Below are 21,177 nucleotides of genomic sequence, written 5' to 3' on the forward strand. Positions count from 1 at the left end.
AAACTAGAAGCCAGAAGTAAGAAGGACCCTGCCCTGCTCACACGCCTCCCCCACCTCACCCCAGGACTCGGTAGTTTTGTTTTGTTTTGTTTTAAACGGGGTCTCACTAGATAGCCTAGACTGGCCTGCAATGTATTGTGTAGGTCCAGGCTGACCTCAAATTCTGTAGTCTTCTTATCTCAGCCTACAGAGTGCATGCTGTGTTCTTAAGCAAGAACATTCCTCCATACCAAGCATGTGTCACATCTTAGCACTCAGGAGACTGAAGCAAAAGGACCCTAAGTTCAAGACCAGACCAGGCCACATAATAAGTCCTTTTTTCCCCAAACAACTACCACAAGCAAAGAAACCTTAGAGTGTTTAAATCCTTAACTCCCTCAGGTTTCCTACTGAGTGGTGAACACTCAGATGACAAGTCTGCCCAGTGTCAGCTACTGTCCGGTCCCCTGAATCATGGCCTCAGTTTCTTCACTTATAAAATACAAACACTACCACCTGCCCACTAGTTCCTGGGATAGTCCTCAGCGTTACAATAAAAGGGGTCACGGCAAGCATGAAACCAGGCAGAGGCTTCTGAGCCTCAAGCTTACAAAATACAGACATTTAAGGATTGTGGGGAAAGGTGGGCTGGGTGTGGGCAAGGGAGACAGAAGGATGAACAAATGCACTGTGTTCCCAAGTCACCCGAGACTCAAGCAGATGAAGAAATCCTCCTGAGAGCTTAGTTTCCCTGGCGGCAGCAGGAAGGGCTTTCTTGGAATTGCCAGAGGGTACATCTATCCTCACTTCTACTGAGGCAGAGGCTCCTGAGCTGGTCACTTAAAAACTAACCTAGAGGCTGGAGATGGTTCAGAGCCTTTGCTACTCTTCCAGAAGACCTGAGTTTGATCCCCATGCCCATGTTGCAGTTCACAATCATTTGTTCACTCCAGTCCCAGAGGATGCAATCCCCTCTTCTGTTTTCTGGGAGATCAAGCATGCAGGTGGTGCACATGCAGGCAAAACACCCATACATATAAAATGCTATTAATATAAAATTAGTCCAGCATCAGACATCAGGACATGGCCTACTGTCTTCATGGCCCTTAGCCCTCCCCATTCTAACATGAGGCTTCTGGCCAATCCCGTGAAACAGCATGAGACCAAAGGAAAGATGGAAGAACAAGGATTTTTTTTAATTAATTAATTTATTTATTTGGCCTTCAAACTCTCCAGGAGCCTCTGGGCTATTCGCCTCTATGGAGGGACAAAGGGGCAGCTGTGTCTGGCTGCTGCAAAGGCCACGTCCAGCCAAGGACCAGCACCGCACCCATGTGTCGGGCAGTCACTCAATCCATTTAACCCAAAGAAGGTGGGACCAGAGCCATGACAGGACATTCCCTCTTCCGTGAAGCTTGGAACAGAGCCAACTGATTCATTTAAGGTTTTGCTGAGCCACAGCCATGTGCCCAGAAAGGGGCAAAACAAAGGCAGGGCAAGCCACTGCCTGCCCAGGCCTAAGCGGAGGCCAAGCTGGCAGATGGAAGTTATGAAAAAGATTTCATGAGAGGACCAAGAACATGAACACTGAAGCTTAAGACAGTTCCTAGGGCCCACACTGGCCCCTTAAAGAATAAGCAAAAGGTACAAAGACAGCGAAGGCAACTAGGCACAGCAGCACATGCCTGGGAACCTAACACTCAAGAGGCCAAAGCCTCCAGGAGGTTCACAAGTCCAAAGCTAGCCTGGGCTACATGGCAAGAATTTGTCCCAAAAATAAAACAAAGCAAACCAGACAAGAATAAACTAATCTCGCCTCCCTTTCTCTCTCCCCACTTTAGGGACTTCGAATCTTACATATGCTGCCAGCCCTCCTCAGAGCAGGAACACAAGATGACTAGGCACACAAGGGTATGTGGAATTACTAGCACCTTCTAGTACTCCTGTGGCTTAGATATGATGTGGGAGCCCCCAAGGGATTATGGGATGAAATGTAATCCCCGTGATGAATTGTTAAGAGGGTGGAAATTTAATCCAATTTGGTGTTCTGAGTTGGGCCTTAGGGAGGAGATCAGGACTGGATAAGGTCATCAAGGTGGAGCCCTATGACTGAATCCTAGTAGCTTTATAAGAGTGCGCAAGCACACACTCCACATCAGTCTCATACTCTGGTACTTGTTTTAAACATGTGCTATGATGCACCACTTCAGAATACTGCCAGCAAGAAACCCATCTTCAGATAGAGGCCCTTGATGGTAAGCCAAAATAAACCTCTTTTCTTCGCAACTTACAAAGTCATCTTTGATACTGTACTATGAGCAACAGAAAACAGCCCAACTTGAAGTCCAGCAGAACTCTGCACAATGAGATCCACTCATCTGTGGAGTCTCGTGTGGCTACTGAGCACTTACAACTTGGTCAATGCCTCTGTAATGTGATCTGAACTTTCTTCATTTATTCACTTAAACAGCTTCAATGAGCAATATCATATTAAGAAATAAAAGCACATCTTGGCATATCCCACTCGTAGAATCTATGCCAAGCATACCCAACCTGCATCTCCCCTAGTATGTACATTCCCTGGACTGTCCATAATAATCTAATTCATATCTTGTCTGGGCTTCTGTTTCCTGTTAATCTCAAACACAGGGTGAGATTTCTTGGGCCCCAAGGAAGGTGATAGGGCTGGAATTATACAGAGGTCAGGACTTCACTTGTTCATAGACCTCCAGAAGAGTATTCTCCATACCCACTCCTGCAAGACACCAACCAACCCCAGGGAACAACCACCTGGAGATACAATGGAATTATATGTCTTTCTTGGCCCATGTCAGGCCAGTTGACCTGTCTTACGCCTCGTGAGTGTGTGTGTGTGTGTGTGTGTGTGTGCGTGTGTGTGTGTGTGTATGTACGTGTGCATGCCAAAATTGATTTGGGGTGTCTTCCTCAATCACTTTCTCTTTATCTTTTCACATGGCTCTCTCAATAAACCTAGAGCTCAATGATTGGCTAGTAGGGATCGTCAACAAGCTCCATGAATTCTCTTGTCTACGTCCTCAGTCCTAGAATTAGAGGCACACACTGCTATGGCCGACTTTTTACACGGGTGTGAAAACCTAAACTCGGGTAAGATGACGGAGCCACCTCTACAGCCTGATCTCAAACTTCCACACCTGTTTCCTCCAGTCTCTGGATCTATTATTCACCAGGCTTTCTAGAAAGTTCTTGTCATCCTGAGCACTGCCTTCCCAGCAGGTTACACTCATGCCCACTGTCCACTGACTACTGAAGGGATACTGGCTTTCAGAGGACATTCTGTTAAAACCAGCTTCGTGCTCCCCACACATTAAGAACAACCAATGTGTGACTGGTGAACGGCACATGCATGCATTTCATGCCATAAAAATGTTACGTTCTTTGTTATAAACACAACACAACTGCACTACAGAAAATGTGTGTGGCAGAAAGAGAGAGTCATCAACAATCCAGTCTCCAAAGCTTGGCCCAGCCTAGCTTCTGGTTTTTAAATTGAATTTCTGTGACTCAGTGCTAAACTTTACACCCCCTGGCTTGTTTTAGAAAATCTCAAGTATGGCTAGAACCTCAAACCTGCTTTTAAAATCACTCAGTGAAAACCACTGTGGACCAAGCAGCTCAGGCAGCAGGGTTTCCATACCACCCAGGCCCCAGGCTGAAACACACCACTCTGATCAACAAAGGCAACCTGCAGGAGCAGAGCCACGCGGGGCAGGATGTGCAATAGTATGAGGACAGATAAGAAACTGGTTTCAGGAAGCTTAGTGTCCTGAGAAATTTTAAGGTACGGGAACAAAGAAGGGCTGGGGGACAGCTAGGGGACAGTGCTTGCTTTGCATTTGCAAAACAAGCAAGCCCAAAGATACATAAAGAGCCCCAACAGAACAAGCAGGGAAACTGATGACATGAAGCTTCAGTCCCTGACATTGTAAAGACAAGACTGTCAAAACACATCTCTGTTAATCTTCAGTATACCGTGTAGCAATAGGAACTTTCTAGAATAGTACCCAGAAGTGCCCTCCACAACTCTAAAGCTACACTTCCCCTGGTAGGGGTGGAAGGGCCCTGCCAGGCAAACTCTTAGAGGGGTGCTGAAGTCCTCTCACCACAACCTATGGACCTGCCTCATGGACTGGTGTTCTGGCCAAGAGTGCTGGCAGCCCCCTCCCCCCAGGGTGCTTGCTGGATGGAAGGGCCTACTTAGGTTATCTTATGGGCTGGAGGTGAGCACAGTGAAATTTGCCAAGGGAAGCCCGGGACAGCGCTGCCTCTAGGCCTGGAGGCTGCAGGCAGGGAAAGAGGCAGGAGATCAAATTCGCTTGGCTCCAGCCATTCATTAATGGCTGTTCGTGAATGATTACCCTCCTATATATAGGGTCCTCAGTTTCAGATGCAACAGGGCACAAGTCAAGAGTCCTGTATAGAGCAATGAGAAGAAAGTGGACCTGACAAACCCCAGAGTAGTGTAGTGAGAGATGAGGTTCAAAGGAAGCCAACCCCCAGACCCAGCATCAATCAGGGCACACAACATGCTATGCTTGTACCTACCTCTGAGCACTGTACAGTACCACCACAACACACACTAACCCCACCCACTTCAAAGGAAGACACATGGCACATAGTATTTCTCTTCATTCCCACTGCCCTTTAAACCACCACTGAGTCTACAACTGGAACTCCCTGTTTAAATGGCCTTAATGAACAAACCTTTGGCTCAGAAAGGTGCAACAGCCCCGTCACACACTGAATCTTCTGAGGCTCCCCCAACATAGGTTAGCTAGTCCCACTCACTGGGCCAGTCATCCAAGGGATGTAGGGCTGGGACTAGAGTTTAGAAGGTGGGCAGGGGGTGTGTAGAAAAGCTATTAATCAGGACACCCTCCTTCTTCCTGTTACCTACTTTGGGGGTGCTGACAAGACACTCCCTCACTAGCCTGCCCCACTTAGCCTGCTCACTTGGCAGCTCTGGAGGGGGCAGGGATGCTGGGAGAGGAAAGGCATCTTTCCAAAGCCAACATTGGCAGAATGCATTCCACAGCCCAGGGGACATGAGTTTTATTTGAACAGCAGTGATAGGGAAAAATGGGTCTGAAGTTCCTTCTACTCCAAGGTCCATAGACAGGTGCCTACTTCTATCCTGCATGAGGAATGGGGCACAGGAGCAGCGAGGACCCCACAGCAGACACAAAGGCCACCCTGGGCAAAACAAACACCCAAAAGCTCTCCTCCCCTACCCAGTCCTCAGCATACAACAAGCAACCTAGCTGTCCCTAGCTGGGCTGTGTCTGGGTGGCATGTGAACCATCAGAGGAAGGAAAGACAAGAGATTCTCTACCAAGTGCTAAGCAGTGTCCTTTGAGGGGTGGGCATCACTAACCCTGGGGAAGTCAAGTAGAGTCACCTATCACAAGTGTGGTTCTAGCTGACAGAGAGGTGACGGGTGACATCTTACAACTAAGTGATTACACCTCTCCTCCAACTCCTTAATTATCTCTTATGCGGTCCTTTCTGGGGGTCCTCTGGCCCACAGTCTTGCCAAAGAATAGGAGGCCGAGGTAGTGCACTGAGTCCAAGGGCCCCTTTTAAGGATGTTGGTAAGAGGGGTGGGGAACAGGCTGGAAGCAGGGGCACTGTTGACAGCTCTGGTATAACCTAGGTTTTCCTGATTTAAAAGTTTTTATGCCTAATATGGTAAACAAGCCTGCATATATGGTCTATTTGGGCATAACAAAGTTGTACCTGGGATATCAGAACCCCAAAGGCTACCAACAGCAATGACCAGTGCAATTCCTGACGCCAGGAGCATCTAGGAAGGGTGGAGACCACAAGGGTCTGAGGAGAACTGGGAATGCAGTTCAGTTAGAATGCTTGCCTAGCATGTAGGAAGCTTTGGGTTCCATCACCAGCACTGAATGAGAATGGTCATGGTGTATACTTGTCTGCAATGCCAGCACTCTGGAGGCAGAGACTCAAGGTCATCCTTAGTTAAAGCCAGCCTGGGCTACCAGAGACTCTATCAAAGGAAGGAAGGAAGGAAGGAAGGAAGGAAGGAAGGAAGGAAGGAAGGAAGGAAGGAAGGAAGGAAGGAAGGAAGGAAGGAAGGAAGGAAAGAAAGAAGGGGGAGAGAGGGAGAGAGGGAGAGAGAGAGAGAGAGAGAGAGAGAGAGAGAGAGAGAGAGAGAGAGAGGAGTAAGTCTCTAAAACTAAAGAGCAGCTTGGCAGCAGTGCTCTGGCTCCAGACTCCCGCCTGTGTGCAAAGCAGATAATTAGCTGGATGATCCGGGCTCAATTATTCAACTTGTGTGCAAGAATCCTTATCTCACAGCATTCAGCGTGGTGGTTGTGTGCCTCTCTTTGCTACTTCTCCCTCAGGTCACCTGTTAACAGTGGATCTCAAGGTCGCCAAAGGTCATCAGGCTTGGTGGCACAGGCCTTTTAACTCCAGAACTCCTGAGGCAGAGGCAGAAGGATCTCAGTGAGTTCCAGGCCAGCCAGGGCTACACAGTGAGACTCTGTCTTAAAAAGGGATAACAACAACATAAACCTCAAAGGTCTTGGCCAATTGGGGGGCACGTGCCACAGGCATGCAGGGCTGCAGAAAACCTCTCCTCCCACAGAAGGTCAGAAGGTCGCTCTCCACTCCCGACTGCACCAAGGCCCACCAGGATCAGCAGAAAGAATTCTGAAATCTCAAGATCAACAATCCACCTCCTTACCCCACCCGGGTCCCAGGCCACTGTGAGGGAGGAGAGGCCTGAGGCTTTTCCAGTTTGGGGGCCAAAATACCATCAGGCTGCTGGGGCGGTGACCAGGAGAGCAGGTGTGGTCATCACCTTTGACTGACTGACCTGCCCTCTGAGGCCACTGTTCCCAAGAAGCCTTTCTTAATTGCCTGCCCCCCAGCTCTAATTGCTCTTCATTGCAGGTCCCCACCCCTGGTAAGCAGTTGTCTTAGACCAAGTTGTGTAACTTTCCCTAAAGGGCTGGGCCTTGGCTCCAGGAGGTTGGTTAAATAACTCCTAGGTTCCTCCAGCCTTACATTTTCTTAAGCTTTGCAGCCAGGAGGTGCCCTCAATGTGAATCACCTCCTGCAACCGCTAGGACGAGCTGGAGACACCAGTCCAAAGCTCCTCAGATGCAGAGTCCAGTGCTGGAGAAAAGTCCCCAGGAGAGTAGGGTAGAGACTGGGAGTTTCAGACAGATCCCTTCTGCCCCAGACTCTAGCCTGGTCCAGAAAAGCATCCTCTCATCTACACCTCTGGGAGCTTCCCACAGGAGCAACAGTTACCTTTTCTCTCATCAGCAGGGAAGCTAGCCCCACCCACCCAGATCTCAGGGAAAGGTGTACTGGGCAGGTTAGGACAAGAAGGGAAGCAGGCTCTGCACACCCAAATAAAATCAATACCTTTGCATTTGCGACTTCCAGGCAATGCAATAAGGACGTGGGTGGGCTACAAAGATGGCTCCTGCGATGTAAAAACCTCATTTCAGATCCCCAGTAACCAAGTCACACCTGACAAGGCCACTCTAATCTCAACACTCTCTGGAGTGAGCTGGAAGACAAGAGACAGAAATTCAGGGTCAAGCTAGCTTCCTGTGTGAAGCAGCAGAGACTGTGTCTCAAGTCAGGTGAAACAATGAGAGGACTGACCATCCGTGCTGCACCATGGCATGCACACACCCACTCACACACAAGCGTGCAAACACAAACGGGTGTGTGTGCCTGGGCTAAGAATTATCTCTATGAAGAAAGGCCCACAATCAGTACTGCATGATTAACCTGAGCTTGCCTCTCTACCCAAAACATCAACCTTCAGCCCACAGGTCACACGCATCCCAGGATAGCTACGCATGTAGCCCAATACAGTTGCAGATTATAATGTCATGTAATGTGAACAGGCTAGACACCATGCAAGACAGTTTTGCCACCACCTTAGTTACTCCTTCCCAGGCCCTGGTTTCCAATCCAACAAATGAGATAGCATATTTAGCTATGGGGAAAGAGATTCCCTGCCAGTGTCAGCCCCATGGAGCAGGCAGAATGGAAGAGTCAAATGAATGGTTCTGCAGACCCTTGGAAAAGGTAAGGAAACATCCTGCAAACACTTCTGCTCCCTTCCTGTATAGGTAGGCCAAGGGGTGGAAAAGCCCAGTGTGGCTGCTCAACTCTGTCACACTAGACTATCAGCTGAAGAGCCTCCTCCTAACAGGCAAACAGTTCGGGCCTTCTCAGAGCCCCTCCTTGCAAGGCTCTGAAGATTAAACAAGGGCAGGGGCATACACACACACACACACACACACAGGTGGCCCACCCCAGCCCATCCCAATTTCCCCACAATACAGCCTTAAAGGCAGTCCCGAAATTGCAGGAGGGACCAGCACTTCCTTAAAGAGATCCAGTCACACACCCATGTGCTCCGGCTGAGTTGGTCTACCCTTCTTATCTGCTGAAGGAGGGTCTGGACACTGTGCTCTCCCTGAAAGTAGAAAACATGGTTGGGCGGTGGTGGTACACGCCTTTAATCCCAGCATTGGGGAGGTAGAGGCCTGTGGATCTCTGTGAGTTTAAGGCCAGCCTTGTTTAAAAAGTGAGTTCAAGAACAGACTCCAAAGCTACAGAGAAACCCTGTCTCAAAAAAACCCAAAACCAACCAAACAAACAAACAAAAAAGTAGAATAGTGATCTAGGTTGTTGGCACATGTGTGACTAGAATTTACGATTTTTTATTGAAGGCTCCAAGTGGGAAGAAACAGAAAGGGTATGGTTACCCTTCTTTGCTATCACACATCATACACCCTTACTGAATTATCATACTGTGTGCACACATATATACAACTTTTAAAAAAATGAGTCTGTTCTTACCCAGTGACCCCAGATGTAGTTTGAAGGAGCAGGGTGGGGTGGGGTGGGGTGGGGTGGGGTGGGAATTGTGTTAGTTAGGGTTTATACTGCTGTGATAAAACTGCAAACACCGCAATCAAAAACAATCTGGGTAAGAAAGGTTACTTGGCTTATACTTCTCCATCACGGTTCGTCATTGAAGGAAGTTGGAGAGAGAGGACGTGGAAGCAGGAGCTGATGCAAAGGTCATACAGGAGCACTGCTTACTGGCTTGTTCCACGGCGTGATCAGCCTGCTTTCTTGTAGAACACAGTACCACCAGGCCAGGGGTGGCACCATCCACAGCTCCTTCCCACATCAACCATCAATCAAGACAATCCGTCAAAGGCTCACCCCCAGGCCAGTCTGGTGGGAGCATTTTTTCCAGTTGAGGTTCCACCTTCCCAAATGGCCCTAGCTTGTATCAAGTTAACATAAAACTATCCAGCACAGAAATAAACTTTTTATTGCATTTAAATTTTTTTTATCGTGTATGGATGTGTGCAAGTCACGACACACATGTAGAGGTCAGAGGACAACTTTCAGGAGTAAGCACCTTTATTGCTGGGCCATCTCACGATCCATAAACATCGATCACTTCCTTCCACACTTGTGAGAGACCAAGGCAAGTGAGTACAGCTTTACCTGGCTGAAATCACCTGGCTTTGATCTTGCAAGAGGCAAGATCCTCAGACTTTCATGGGAAGGTGTATGCCACTGGGCACAACAGAACTTGAAGCAAACACTTACCTTCATGCTGGACATCTTGAGAACTGGACCTGGTCACACAAGACTGGGGACAGAAAAATGTTCAGCTCTTATGGTCAAATTTAAAGGCACTCCAATCCTTCAATTAATGGGTGAACATGGAGTGGTAAATAAAATCTGACCAGGGTCACATAGAACAAACGAGTATGTAGGTAAGATTAAGACTCCAGTTATGACCAGTTTTTGTCTTCACAACGGCTCAAATGGTTACCTTTCCTCATCCCCAAGTATAGGCTGGCTCAGACAAGTGGAGGAGCCATGGGGTGCACAGTCTTCCAGACAAGGCTGACGAATCCTGGTGGCCCACAGGCCAGCCTCCAAGTTACACAATGGAATCAAGCCAATTCTGCCATCGACTACTTTGCACAGATTCTCCTAGACTCTGGACAAGTATCCCTCTTTCAGGAAGGAACTGGTTAAACAGCTGCAGTTAGATTATAGTAGGGCATGCGGGAGTGGGTGACAACAGCCAGGGAAGTACACATTCCTTCCTAAATATTTCAGCAGGAAGCCTAAATATTTAGATGGATGAGAGGAAAAAGAACGCATATTGCAAAGCTAATCAAAGAGCCCTGGCCACCAAGAGAGCACCAGAAGTGTTGGTAATGTTTTGCCTCTAGAGAGGGCTCAGTGTAGCCTCCAACCCTGAATGGCCACCACCTAGGAAAGATGGTCCTGAGGTCACCTGAACCCAGGATTCTCTGGGAGGAAAGATTTAACCAATGCTTGAGACTGGAAGGGAGAAACCACACTTTCAAGCATTGATTATACCCATCATGGAGTGAACTGTGAGTTAATTTGAAAGGAATGGGAAATGATGGGTGACCCAAAGAACTTGGGCTTGTTGGGTTTCACCATCCTCCTTGCTACCAACCTCTACATTCAGAACCCAGTGTATGGTGAGGCCTGTGAGGCAGGGTCAGAGACAAGATGCCCAGAGAAAGGACGTAGGGAGAGCAACTGATACTTAGGTCACCTACTGTTTAGTATAAGTACCCTGATACAGTGGCTGAGCCTGAAGACAGTGCCGCGCTACTGTCCCATCTAAGGAGGAGACAACTTGCTCACACCCATAGCCATCAACACCCTAGATGCTTTAGCCACATGCACCAAAAGATTCTGACCCCGGGCTGGAGAGATGGCTCAGAGGTTAAGAGCATTGCCTGCTCTTCCAAAGGTCCTAAGTTCAATTCCCAGCAACCACATGGTGGCTCACAACCATCTGTAATGGGTCTGGTACCCTCTTCTGGCCCATAGTCATTCACACAGACAGAATATTGTATACATAATAAATAAATAAATAAATATTAAAAAAAAAAGATTCTGACCCCACCCAGTGCATTTCTCCATTTCTTAACCTTCCTCCTTGTTTCTTCCACTATCAACACAACAGAATGTAAAGCAAATGTTCCAAGCTTGAGGGCTAGGTGTCAGTCTTCCTCATTCTCCTCATTGTGAGGCCCTGCATATACTACAGCCTCTGTAGTTGTCTTGGTTACTCTTCTTGCCACTGTAATTAAACACCTGACAACACCTAAGACACTCTCACAGGTTGAAAGCAACAGGAGGCTGTCATGGCAGGGAAGGCGTGTACACTCTGGCCTATAAGCTCTCCTTACAGCCAGCATTCTGGGGCTTCTCACGCATACCAGTTTCAAAGACCTCCCGATCATGTGGTCAGGGTTATCACAGAAACTACCCTCAATTCCTGGTACCAATTTATCTTTCTCACCGTTGCGTCCAATAAAACAACTTTAAAAAGGAGAAGGGTCGGGACTGGAGAGATGGCTCAGTGGTTAAGAGCAACTGTTGCTTTTACAGAGAACCCAGGCTCAGTTCCAAGCACCGGCATGGTGGCTCACAGACATCCACAACTACGGTTCTCAGGGATCTGAAGCCCTCTTCTGACCTCTGTGGACAGGGCACCAGTCATGTGGTACACATACTACACATGCAAATAAAACACACATGTATACAAAAATTTGTGCCCATATAAGAATAGAAATAACTTTAAAGGGGTTCACTGTACTCAGTTTGAGGGCACACAGCAGGGGGAAGCAAGCATGACAGCGGAAGCATGAAGCAGCTGTTCCAATTTTGTCCTTTGTCGGGAAGCAGAGATAAAGGCTGGGGTCCAGCTCACTTTTTCCTTTCTCATCAGTCTGGGCCCCAGCATGATGTTGCCGACTTTATCAAGATATGTCTTCCCTGATCAGTTAGACCTTTCTGGAAACACTCTCTCAGACATACCCAGAGGTATATTTCCATGGTGACTCTAAAGCCAGCCAAGCTGACAATGAAGGCCATCAGTGATCTATTCTGCTGCTCCTGTTGTGAGGTGATGGCACCTGCTTCAGAAAGCCACAGGACAAAGACTCAATGAGACTCTGCAAGGCCGTGGTTCTCTCCGTTCATAGCCAAGGAACAGTAATAGTCTCCTCCTTGCCCATGCCGGTGCTGCAGTCACTGGCTCTCCCATGCATGGGGGAGACCAAGGTTCAGTTGACAGGAGAGAGAACCTCAGTCCTTTATCTTGCTGTGTCCATTTGGGTAAGGAAAACAGCAGTAATTCCTAGCCCAGTTGTAGAAATATAGAAAATGTGCCAGTCCCGTGCCTGGCATAGATGGTAAGAGCACATGGAACACTCAAAGTCCTGTTAGTCAACACACCAACTCACCACTCTCTCTTCTTGAATCAGAATAAAATCCATGTGTCCACAATCCACATCTGGATACTCCAGGCACACTCACCAACACCAACCTCCCAGAGGCTCCTTGTTCTTCCTCCTGCATACCAGGATATCCCTGAGGACAGAGGCTGGGTTTTGCTCAGAGCCTGATTTCCCCTGAGAAGCGGTTCTTTTACAGGGTTCTGGACATGGGAACCGAAATCTCCAAGGCCCTGCAACCCTATCCTCCCCTCCAGCCTCCACCATCTGCTACCCATCACTCAGCACCTCAGCCTGCATTTCCCCTCACTTCAACACCCCAGTAAATTTCCTCTCCCCAGCAAGACTGAGCTCAAGGGCTCAAAGACCCTCCAGATTCTGATGTTCCCCTGCCTGCACAGAAATACTGACCAGCAAGAGAGGGCACCTTCTCTGTCCCTTTAAGGTTTCTGGTGGCTTGGGGTTAAGCCCCACAAAAGCCTATGGACTTCAAGAAGCAGTGCAGCTCACTACTCCATCCTCCGAAGAACACAAAGGGCACGTGCAGAAAACGGAGTGTCTGGGTAGACTACCCCAGACCTGGACCTCCACAGGGACAGACCCATAGCAGGGAAAGAGGCACCTTAACCGGAGGCTGGGGTGAAGAATGGGGCTGAAGTGTGACTTTCTGGGAAAAACCACACTCCATTTCACCACAAGTGGAAAGGAAGGAGGAGGCGTCCTTATCAGAACACTCAGGAGGTGAATGGCTCGGCCTACGGAAATTTAATTTCAGTCAGAATATTCCACTGTTTGCAAGTTGTAAATGGCTGTGAAGGAAAGAACTTTTTGTAACATTGTCCACTCCCCTTCTTGAAAACGGCAAACATTTGATGGAGTTCAAATTCTTTGGCTAAGCTCACAAGGCTCTGTCATCTGACCCTCACCTCCCTAGCCTGTGGCTTCAGCCCAAGCACTATCGCGCATTACACCTCTCTAGGGGATATGGAAAGGGAGATCCACTACCCCTCTCCCACCGGCTTTCATCCAGCTCTTTAGAATATACAGCTGAGGGGCTAGAGAAATGGCTCAACAGCTAAGAGCACTGAAGACCAAGATTCAACTCCCAGCAGCCACATAGCATCTCACAACCATCTGTAACGCCAGTTCCAAGGAACCCAAGGTCCTCTCCTGGACTCCTCACACACACGGTGCACAGATATACAAGCACACCCACACAAAATAACAATAAAATAAAATACTCAGTTGACAGTTGGGATGTGGCTCAATGACGGTCCATTTGTTTGGCATATACCAGACCACATTATATGGTAGGACTATCTTTAACTCCTTAAAGAGCCTCCCTGTTTTCTAATGGCTGTGCCATATTACACACCAGAAGACAAACACCACATCATTCAGTCTACCCAACATATGTGAGGGCAGCGAATTCACAGTGGTTACTGTGGCAGGGTGGAAAAGGTGGGGAAATCCGTTAAGTAGGAAGTTTCAGTTCTACAAAAAGAAAAGAAGGTTATTAACACAGATCTGAATCCCAACAGTGTGAACCTAGCTATCACCACTGGATAATAAACAAAACCCTGTGAAGATAGTACAATCTGACATTTATTTTTTTAATATTTACTTATAGTATTTTAATTACGTCACAGGGGGTTGGGTGCACATGAGTGCAGTAACCCTTGGAAGCTAGAAAAAAAGTATAGATTTCCTGGAACTGGGGTTATAGCTTATAGTTGGTTGTAAGCTCCATGCCAGGGCTGAGAACTGAACTTGGGTCTTCTACAAGAACAATACTTGTTCTTAACTGCTAAGCCATTTCTACAGACCCTATGTTTTTTTTTCTTTTAATTAAAAAATAAATTCAGGACTGAGGAAGCTGCTCAGTGGCATGGCATGCGTGCCTAAGATGCATGAGGCCCTCCCTGTGTGCTCTAGAAGGTCCTGGGTCAGTGAGATGGCTCAGTGGTTAGGGATAACTTGCTGCCAAGCCTGACATCCTTGGTTTGATCCCTGGGATGCACACGGTATATAGATGGGATCAGCTTGCCCTCTGACCTCAGCCATGTGGTCACAGCATACATACTCGTGTGAACCCACATACATACACATAAAATAATGTACAAGTCCTTTTGATTCTTTAAAATACCATTTAGAAGTTCACTATGTCTGTGCATGGAACACTCCATGGCAGAAGATCTGGGAGTTACAGTCCTAAATAGGCTGGCTACCCTCCCTCTGAAACTTCTGATCCCAAGCACCCTGGTTGGGGCAATGACATCTGTGATAGAGGCCAGCTCTGAGCAAGAATGTACCACGGGCTACGCTCTAACGTGCACAAGCTACTACTTGGAATCATTGGGCACCTGCCTATGATGATGCAGAGAAAGATCCCTGATTAGGGCAGCTTAGACACAGTCTACCTACCTTCTCCACCTTATTCTAGGAGCAGGGGAGGAGGTGGGACAGGAGCAGAGCCAGGGAGGGACAGACACAGACAAGTCAGAGAAACTGGGGGACTGGACTCAGCAAACAATGGAAAGAGATAGCTGTTCCCATGCTTCCTGGAGGGTTACCCACCTCACTTCTCAATGGGTTCTTTCTCAGAACCATTCTGCTCCCCAAAACTTCCACGTTTCTCTTCCCTCCCACAAACCCCTCTCCAAACACAACCTCAGAGTTCAGAGGCGAAGCTCAATTTAACAGCAAACAGTCAAATTCAATATGAAAGCCTTTGGCCCCAGGTCAGGGTTAGCCAAGCGCAGCATCCAAAACCAGGGGACCATGTTTCTTTTAAAAACCAGTCTATAAATAGGGCAAAGTCCCAGGAAAATACTTAGAAGTGACCATCATTACCTCCTCTAGGCCCCTCCTGGAAGCTTCTGCTACCCCACATTCAACCTTTCAACAAGTGCAAATAAATTTCTACCCTGGGACGGTTCTCCATGACAGTGTCATCTGAGCATCCTAAAGGCTGGCTCCATTAAAATCCTCAAGACAACTTAATAAGAACTTATTTTAACTGGTAAGACTCCAGCCTGTACAGTTAACTAAGGCAGACTTATGTACTTGAGAAAACAAGCCATTAGAAAGGGTTGTCTTGCCAAGCATTGGTGGCTCACACCTTAAATGCCAACACTCAGGAAGCAGAAGCAGTCGAAGCTCTGTGAGACCAAGCTGACTACAGGGTGGGTTACAGGACAGCGAGAGCTACACAGAGAAATCCTGTCTTGAAAAACCAGTAAATAAACAAAGGGAGTGAGGAAGGGAGGAAGAAAGAAACGAACCCACTTCCCACCTCTGCAGCCCCAGGCTGTGAGAATTCGAGCAGGGCTAGAGATGTGGAGACCTCCAAAACCAAGACTCAAAAGACTTAGTGTGTTTCTCTATCACAGGCAGGTGAAGACAGTCATGAGCCCCAGTGTCCACCTGTATTCATTTTAACCTTCTGTTCCCCTAAACTGAGCCCAGAGAACTTGTTCTTCAAGCCCCACAATATGCCTCATTTTAAACATTTTGGTCAGAAGTCATTATGACAGAGTCCACAGTTTTGTTTTTTATAATTTGGGGGAGGGCAGGTGTTAGTAATGGTGTCAGAATTCCAAGACTGAGATGTGTTACTTCTGTCAAATATGTGTGGAGAATTCAAAGGCTTAGAGATGAAAAGGGGTGTACATGGAAACCCCTAGAATATGATAAGCTTGGAGGGGTTGGGGATATAGCCCAGGGTGGGGAGAACGTGCCCAGCATGCAGGTGGCCTTCTGCTCCATCTCAAGTGCCATAACAAACAAAAACCAAAAAGCAAATTTTGGAATTTGGGTGGGAAAGTGGTCATTCAGATCTAGAACTTTTTCACAATGGGTCAGTCATATCAGCTGTCCAAGGAAACCCAGGGCTCAATCTGAAATACCAGAGCAGAAAACAAGACCAATTGCCACCCTATCCCTGTCCCAGGAGACATGAGATTCCCAGCAAGAAGCCTGGTGACCCTTCCTTGCTAGGAGACACACACACAGACACACACACACACACACACACACACACAGCTCTTTCTCTCCCCTAGTCCATGCCCCACTCTGGCTTGAACTTCCCTCCTATGAGCCCTGACTAGATCCCATATTAAGTCGCCTCTGAGAACCCCTCTCTGTAGGGATACCTGATGGCTTGTTTAACCTTCTCCCTAAAGATCGAGATGGATTGTCAGCCTGTCTATTCAACCCAGTTTTCTACTTTGGGGGAGGGAAAAGGAAGAGGGGCTTCCAAAATAAAGCCGTGCCAAGGAGCGAAGGGCGAACTAGAGCATAATTTCAGTGACGTAGACAAGTGCCAGGTCAGCCAGGCAGCCACACCGGAGAAGCCTGCGTGCCAATGCCTGTTCCAGAGGAAACAAAAAATAGAATTTCCCAGCTGTCCAAAGTCAAGCTGAACCAATTAACTCAGCTCACTTAAAGCAACACTCCTGAGGTGGGCTTGCAAAGGTGGAACCTGCCTGGGGATGATCCCAAGGTTGTGTCCTTGCAATCACTTTAACTTCCTCCCTAACTGAGTGTCGGTTGCCTTATCTTAATGAATGAGGTCACTATAAGCACCTGAAGTAAGCAGGTAAAGTACTTGGCAGGATGCCCTACTCAGGGAGTGCTCCATAAAACTCAATAAATGTTAGCGGCAAGAGCCTGCTTACTTCCAGTCCTCCCTTCTTTCCTGGAGCCTCACCAAACTGCTCATTTTGCAGATGAGGAAATTGAGGCTAAAGTAAGTTAACTGGTTTGATGAGGAAATGGCTTAGCCAGGAGGCAATACCAGCTTATGCCTTCCCATAGAATGAGGACAATTTTAACCAGTGTCCAGTCTCCAATACAGTGGATGTATTATCAATGCTAATTTCCCTTGCTGGGTTTAAAAAAAAAAAAGGGGAAAAGATTGTATTTAACAAACAGCTAGAAAAAAAAAACATGGAGGTCCATGCTTATAATCTCAGTATCCAGGAGGATCAGGCAGGATGATCCAAGGACAACCTGGACTAACAAACCAGGACCTTTTATCTAAAAAACTAGCTGAACAGTGTTGGCTCACACTTTTAATCCCAGCACTTGGGAGGCATAGGCAGGCAGATCTCAGTGAGTTTGAGGCCAGCCTGGTCTACAAAGCAAATTCCAAAGCTACACAAAGAAACCCTGTCTCAAATAAAAAATAAATAAGACTATAAAAATGAACCATTTTTTAGGCCAGCCTGCTCTACATAATGAACAGAACAGCCTACTTAGTAAGATCCTACTCAACCAATCAATCAATAAGCCAATAAATAAATACAATCTATTTTAAAAAAAGACCTAAAACCAGAGCTGGAGATATATCTCAGTGGGTAGAATGCTTGCATAGGGTACAAAAATGCCATGAGCTCTTACCACCACCACCCTGCATCACAAAAGTGGTATAGTACAAGAGGTAAAGGCAGGAGGATTGGGAATTCAAAGTCATCCTCAGCTACAGAGTAAATTCTAGGCCAGCGTGAGCTTCTTAGACCGTACCTTAAAAAATAACAACAATAATGAGGTGCCATTATCACTCAGGTGAGAGTTCAGAAAGTAGGAAGGAGCAGGGGAGGGAAGGTCTGACCCCGGTAAACCCCCACCCAAGCATGGCTACCTCCCACTCCCACCCCAGGAATTGTCAACTAAGGGGCTTTGTGATGACCAGGGCAACTCAGACCAGCTAAAATCCAGTATTTCAGGTGGAAAATAGCCAGGCAGCCAGATGGGAAGGAAGATTTTTGAGTTTTCGTTTTTTTCCTTAAACCAATTTCCTGAGGCCTGAGGGCAGCGCCCGAAGTCACAGATCAGAAAGCCGAGAAAGGCAGATTTTTCAGATTAAGCTGAGGCTGGCAAATGTTTTCATTTCTTGGGTTTTTCCTTTCAAAGGAGGGTATTGCCCAGTTGGAGTTGACAAGGCTTTTTGGGGGGTGGTGACAGGGCTGTCTTCATTCATTCAAGCAAGCATCTAGAACCTGCTCCAAATCACATTGGCCTGATGTTTCTCAAATCCTTTTTTCTGAAAGTTACCTGTCCACTTTGGGGGTGGAAGTACCGCTGACAGACCTCAAAATAAAGGGCATTTTGTTTTATCAAACACCCTACGGAAGCCGCCTGGCTTGTAAAGCTACCACCACCAGATGTACCCGGCTGCGCAACCCCTACCCCCCTCCCTTCTCCTTGTGTTTTGAAGTTTATTTTCCCACATTTAGCCTTGAATTCTTTCCTTCCTCCCCTGCCATGGCAAGGGAGCAACAGGGAGGGGGGCACTTTAAAGGCAGCTCAAGCCCCTTAATCCTCCCCTGCCCCTCCCCCCTCTAAACAAAGCCCTAAGGGCAAACTACACAAAAAGTCTCCTCCAGAGATATTGTTTCCTCCAGGGAAACCATAAACTGACCACCCTCTTCCTTCAGCACACCCAGACACAGTAGGCCCCCAGCAGGGGGTACTTGGGTCTTTCCAGAACCCCTTGGAAGAGCAGTCAGACCAAGCCTCTTTTGAAACTCACCCCCAGAAACTATATGGGGGAACAGAAGACTTTATTCAAATGCAACACCCCACCCGGTAGTGTAAACCAGCCTACACGTCTGTCTCTGTGAATGACCATCTGCAAACTGGAGGCAAAAAAGGAGGTTAATACCAGTAAGATGTGTTCAGGTTTTCTCAAAGTTTTCAACAGTCCAGGGTAGGACAAAGATGAAGTCGTGTTTGTTCCCCTTTGACAAAACAAGAAACTGAGCCTGGAAAGTGAGAGACAGGACAGGTGGAAATAACTCGGGAGGTGATGTCTGATCAGATCTAACAGCTTAGACAATCTATCCCTGCTCTAATCTAAACCTACCATTATTGATAGGGGGCCATCCACACAGGAATGGATGGTAGGGCTGAGCCCTCAAGAAACAGACCTCTGACCCCAAGTTGGCTCAAGGTTCTGGTTGAGATGGTCAGCCAAGTTTACCATAGTAAGGTCAATGCCGTCCTTCCTGGGTGTGTGCAATTTTCTGATAAAAGACTCCACAAACCAACACTGAAGAAACTTCCTCTCACCCGCACTCTTCTCCCTCCAAGAAAAGGGGCTCCCTGAGTTTGTGTTCGTTTGTGCAACCTGCTACTTTGACAAAGTTTAACTCCGCGTCTTTGTGGGACGTCTTAACTTGATAAGACTTCCCGGAAGACTGGGAGCGTCCGCAGCATTCCAGCCACAGACCTTCCTCCGGGGCACTCAGGACACGTCAGAGCCCCCAGCCCAACTCTTGAGAGCAGCGACCCGCGGGTTTAAGTCTTTGCCCGCGACGGCTCTGGGGGCTTCTTAAGAAAGGTCGAGCGGGCGCGGCAACGGCCCTGGAGCAGGAGGTGGAGACCCGAGGGGTGGCACCCGGCTGTGCTCCCGGACTCCGGGAGCGTCTCCAAGGAAAGATAAACGCCTTTATCCGCCCCACAGCCTCCCTTCGAAGAGGGAGGCACCCGCACACCCACACTGAGCCACCACAGGGCCCAGTTCACCCTGGATTCAGCCCCAAAATTTCTCGGAACGTACTAGGTTCTGACCAAGTCTGCGCGCGTGGGGAATCCCCTTGTCTCTAGCCTAGAGACACAGATCTTTTCAACCAGACACCTAATGGGGAATTTTCTCACCACCCGGGACCTCTCGTTGGGGTTGGAAGGGTGTCATCTGAAGTCATAGGAGGGGGGAATCTCCCCTAAAACGCCGCTGCAGCCCCAGATGTTTCAGGTGCATGTGGGGGATTCAGGCGACCGACGGCTCACCTGTAGGATCTTGTCCAGGCCTTCCTGGCTCAGGCACGGAAACTCTTTCAGTAGAAGCAGTTTCTGTGTATAGTAGTTTTTCTTGGCCTCCTTCCAGTGCGGCTCCTCCAGCACTTCGAAGATCGCCGCCCCGATGGCCAGGTAGAAAATGATGGCCGAGGTGAGCAGGGGACCCCGGTCCACCATGGCTCTTCAGTGGCCACCTCCTGGTGAAAGCGTCCCCTAGTTACAGCGGTCCACCAGTCCAGCAGCCCTGACACAGCTGTTTGAATTTGGAGCTCCGCATGCGCAGTGCCCGGTGCCCCCCGCGCGCCGCTCCAGGGACAGTTGCTTGACCAAGTTCGCTCCGTGAGCGCAGTGAACTGCGTGGATCACGCTCACGCAGGCCAGGGTGAGCGGACACCAAAAGGGGTCTGGGGCCACCCACAATCTCTCGATTCTGAGCGACAGGGTGAAACTTAGGACCCACACCGGTAGACACGTGTGCTGCCCTGTGCGCGCGACAGTATGCTGAGCGCGCCTCCGCACCGCTCTTTAAGCAGTGATCAGCCCGCCCGCGCCAGACCCTGAAGTGGGTGTGGCCCAGCTCAGGACCCGCCCTTCTCCCCGCCCAGAGAACGCCTGAAGTCCCTGCCCCAGGCACAGAGCTCTCCACGCTCCAGGCGCCTGTGTCCAGGGCAAGGCTGAGTGGTTCGCCCAGACCTCCACGACCCGTATTGTCGCAGAATTTACGGTCTACAGGAGTCCAGTTGTGTATTAGCAATTGATATAATTAGCTAAAACGGCCGTGCACCTTACTGCCACGGTCAGGGACACATTGCTAGTGTTACTCTCATGTACAGATGTTTCTTCCCAGAGATTTTGGGTTCCTCACCTATTCCTAGGGCTCACACACTTACCTACCAGTCCAGAGTAAAGGGAACCTATTTAAATTAGGATTACCAGAAACTAATCTCAACTACAGACTGGCGAAGAACCCAATCAGATGGTCTGTGTTCTCTGAGCAACTGAGAAAGGCAGTAGGAAGCCACACCCACATTGCTAGAGCCTT

At 48.4% G+C, this 21,177-nt stretch overlaps 1 protein-coding gene across 5 annotated transcripts in view; it reads right to left on the minus strand.

Moving 5' to 3' along the window:
* The window catches only part of Kcnk5 (potassium two pore domain channel subfamily K member 5), a 40,504-nt gene extending 19,852 nt beyond the window's left edge, over positions 1 to 20,652 (minus strand). For 2 of the 5 annotated variants that reach the window (XM_087911907.1, XM_087911905.1), the window contains exon 1: positions 20,127 to 20,652. In XM_087911907.1, coding sequence (XP_087768033.1) covers positions 20,127 to 20,312 — 186 coding nt within the window. In that variant the 5' untranslated portion in view covers positions 20,313 to 20,652. Of the gene's footprint in view, positions 1 to 7,419; positions 7,568 to 12,341; positions 12,431 to 20,126 lie in introns of those variants that run through there. The other 3 variants (XM_087911908.1, XM_087911910.1, XM_087911909.1) reach the window with 3 other exon arrangements.
* Between the last annotated feature and the right edge of the window lie 525 nt (positions 20,653 to 21,177).

Source organism: Myodes glareolus, chromosome 12 (genome assembly GCF_982192425.1).
Source record: "Myodes glareolus chromosome 12, mMyoGla1.1, whole genome shotgun sequence".
Taxonomy (NCBI): domain Eukaryota; kingdom Metazoa; phylum Chordata; class Mammalia; order Rodentia; family Cricetidae; genus Myodes; species Myodes glareolus.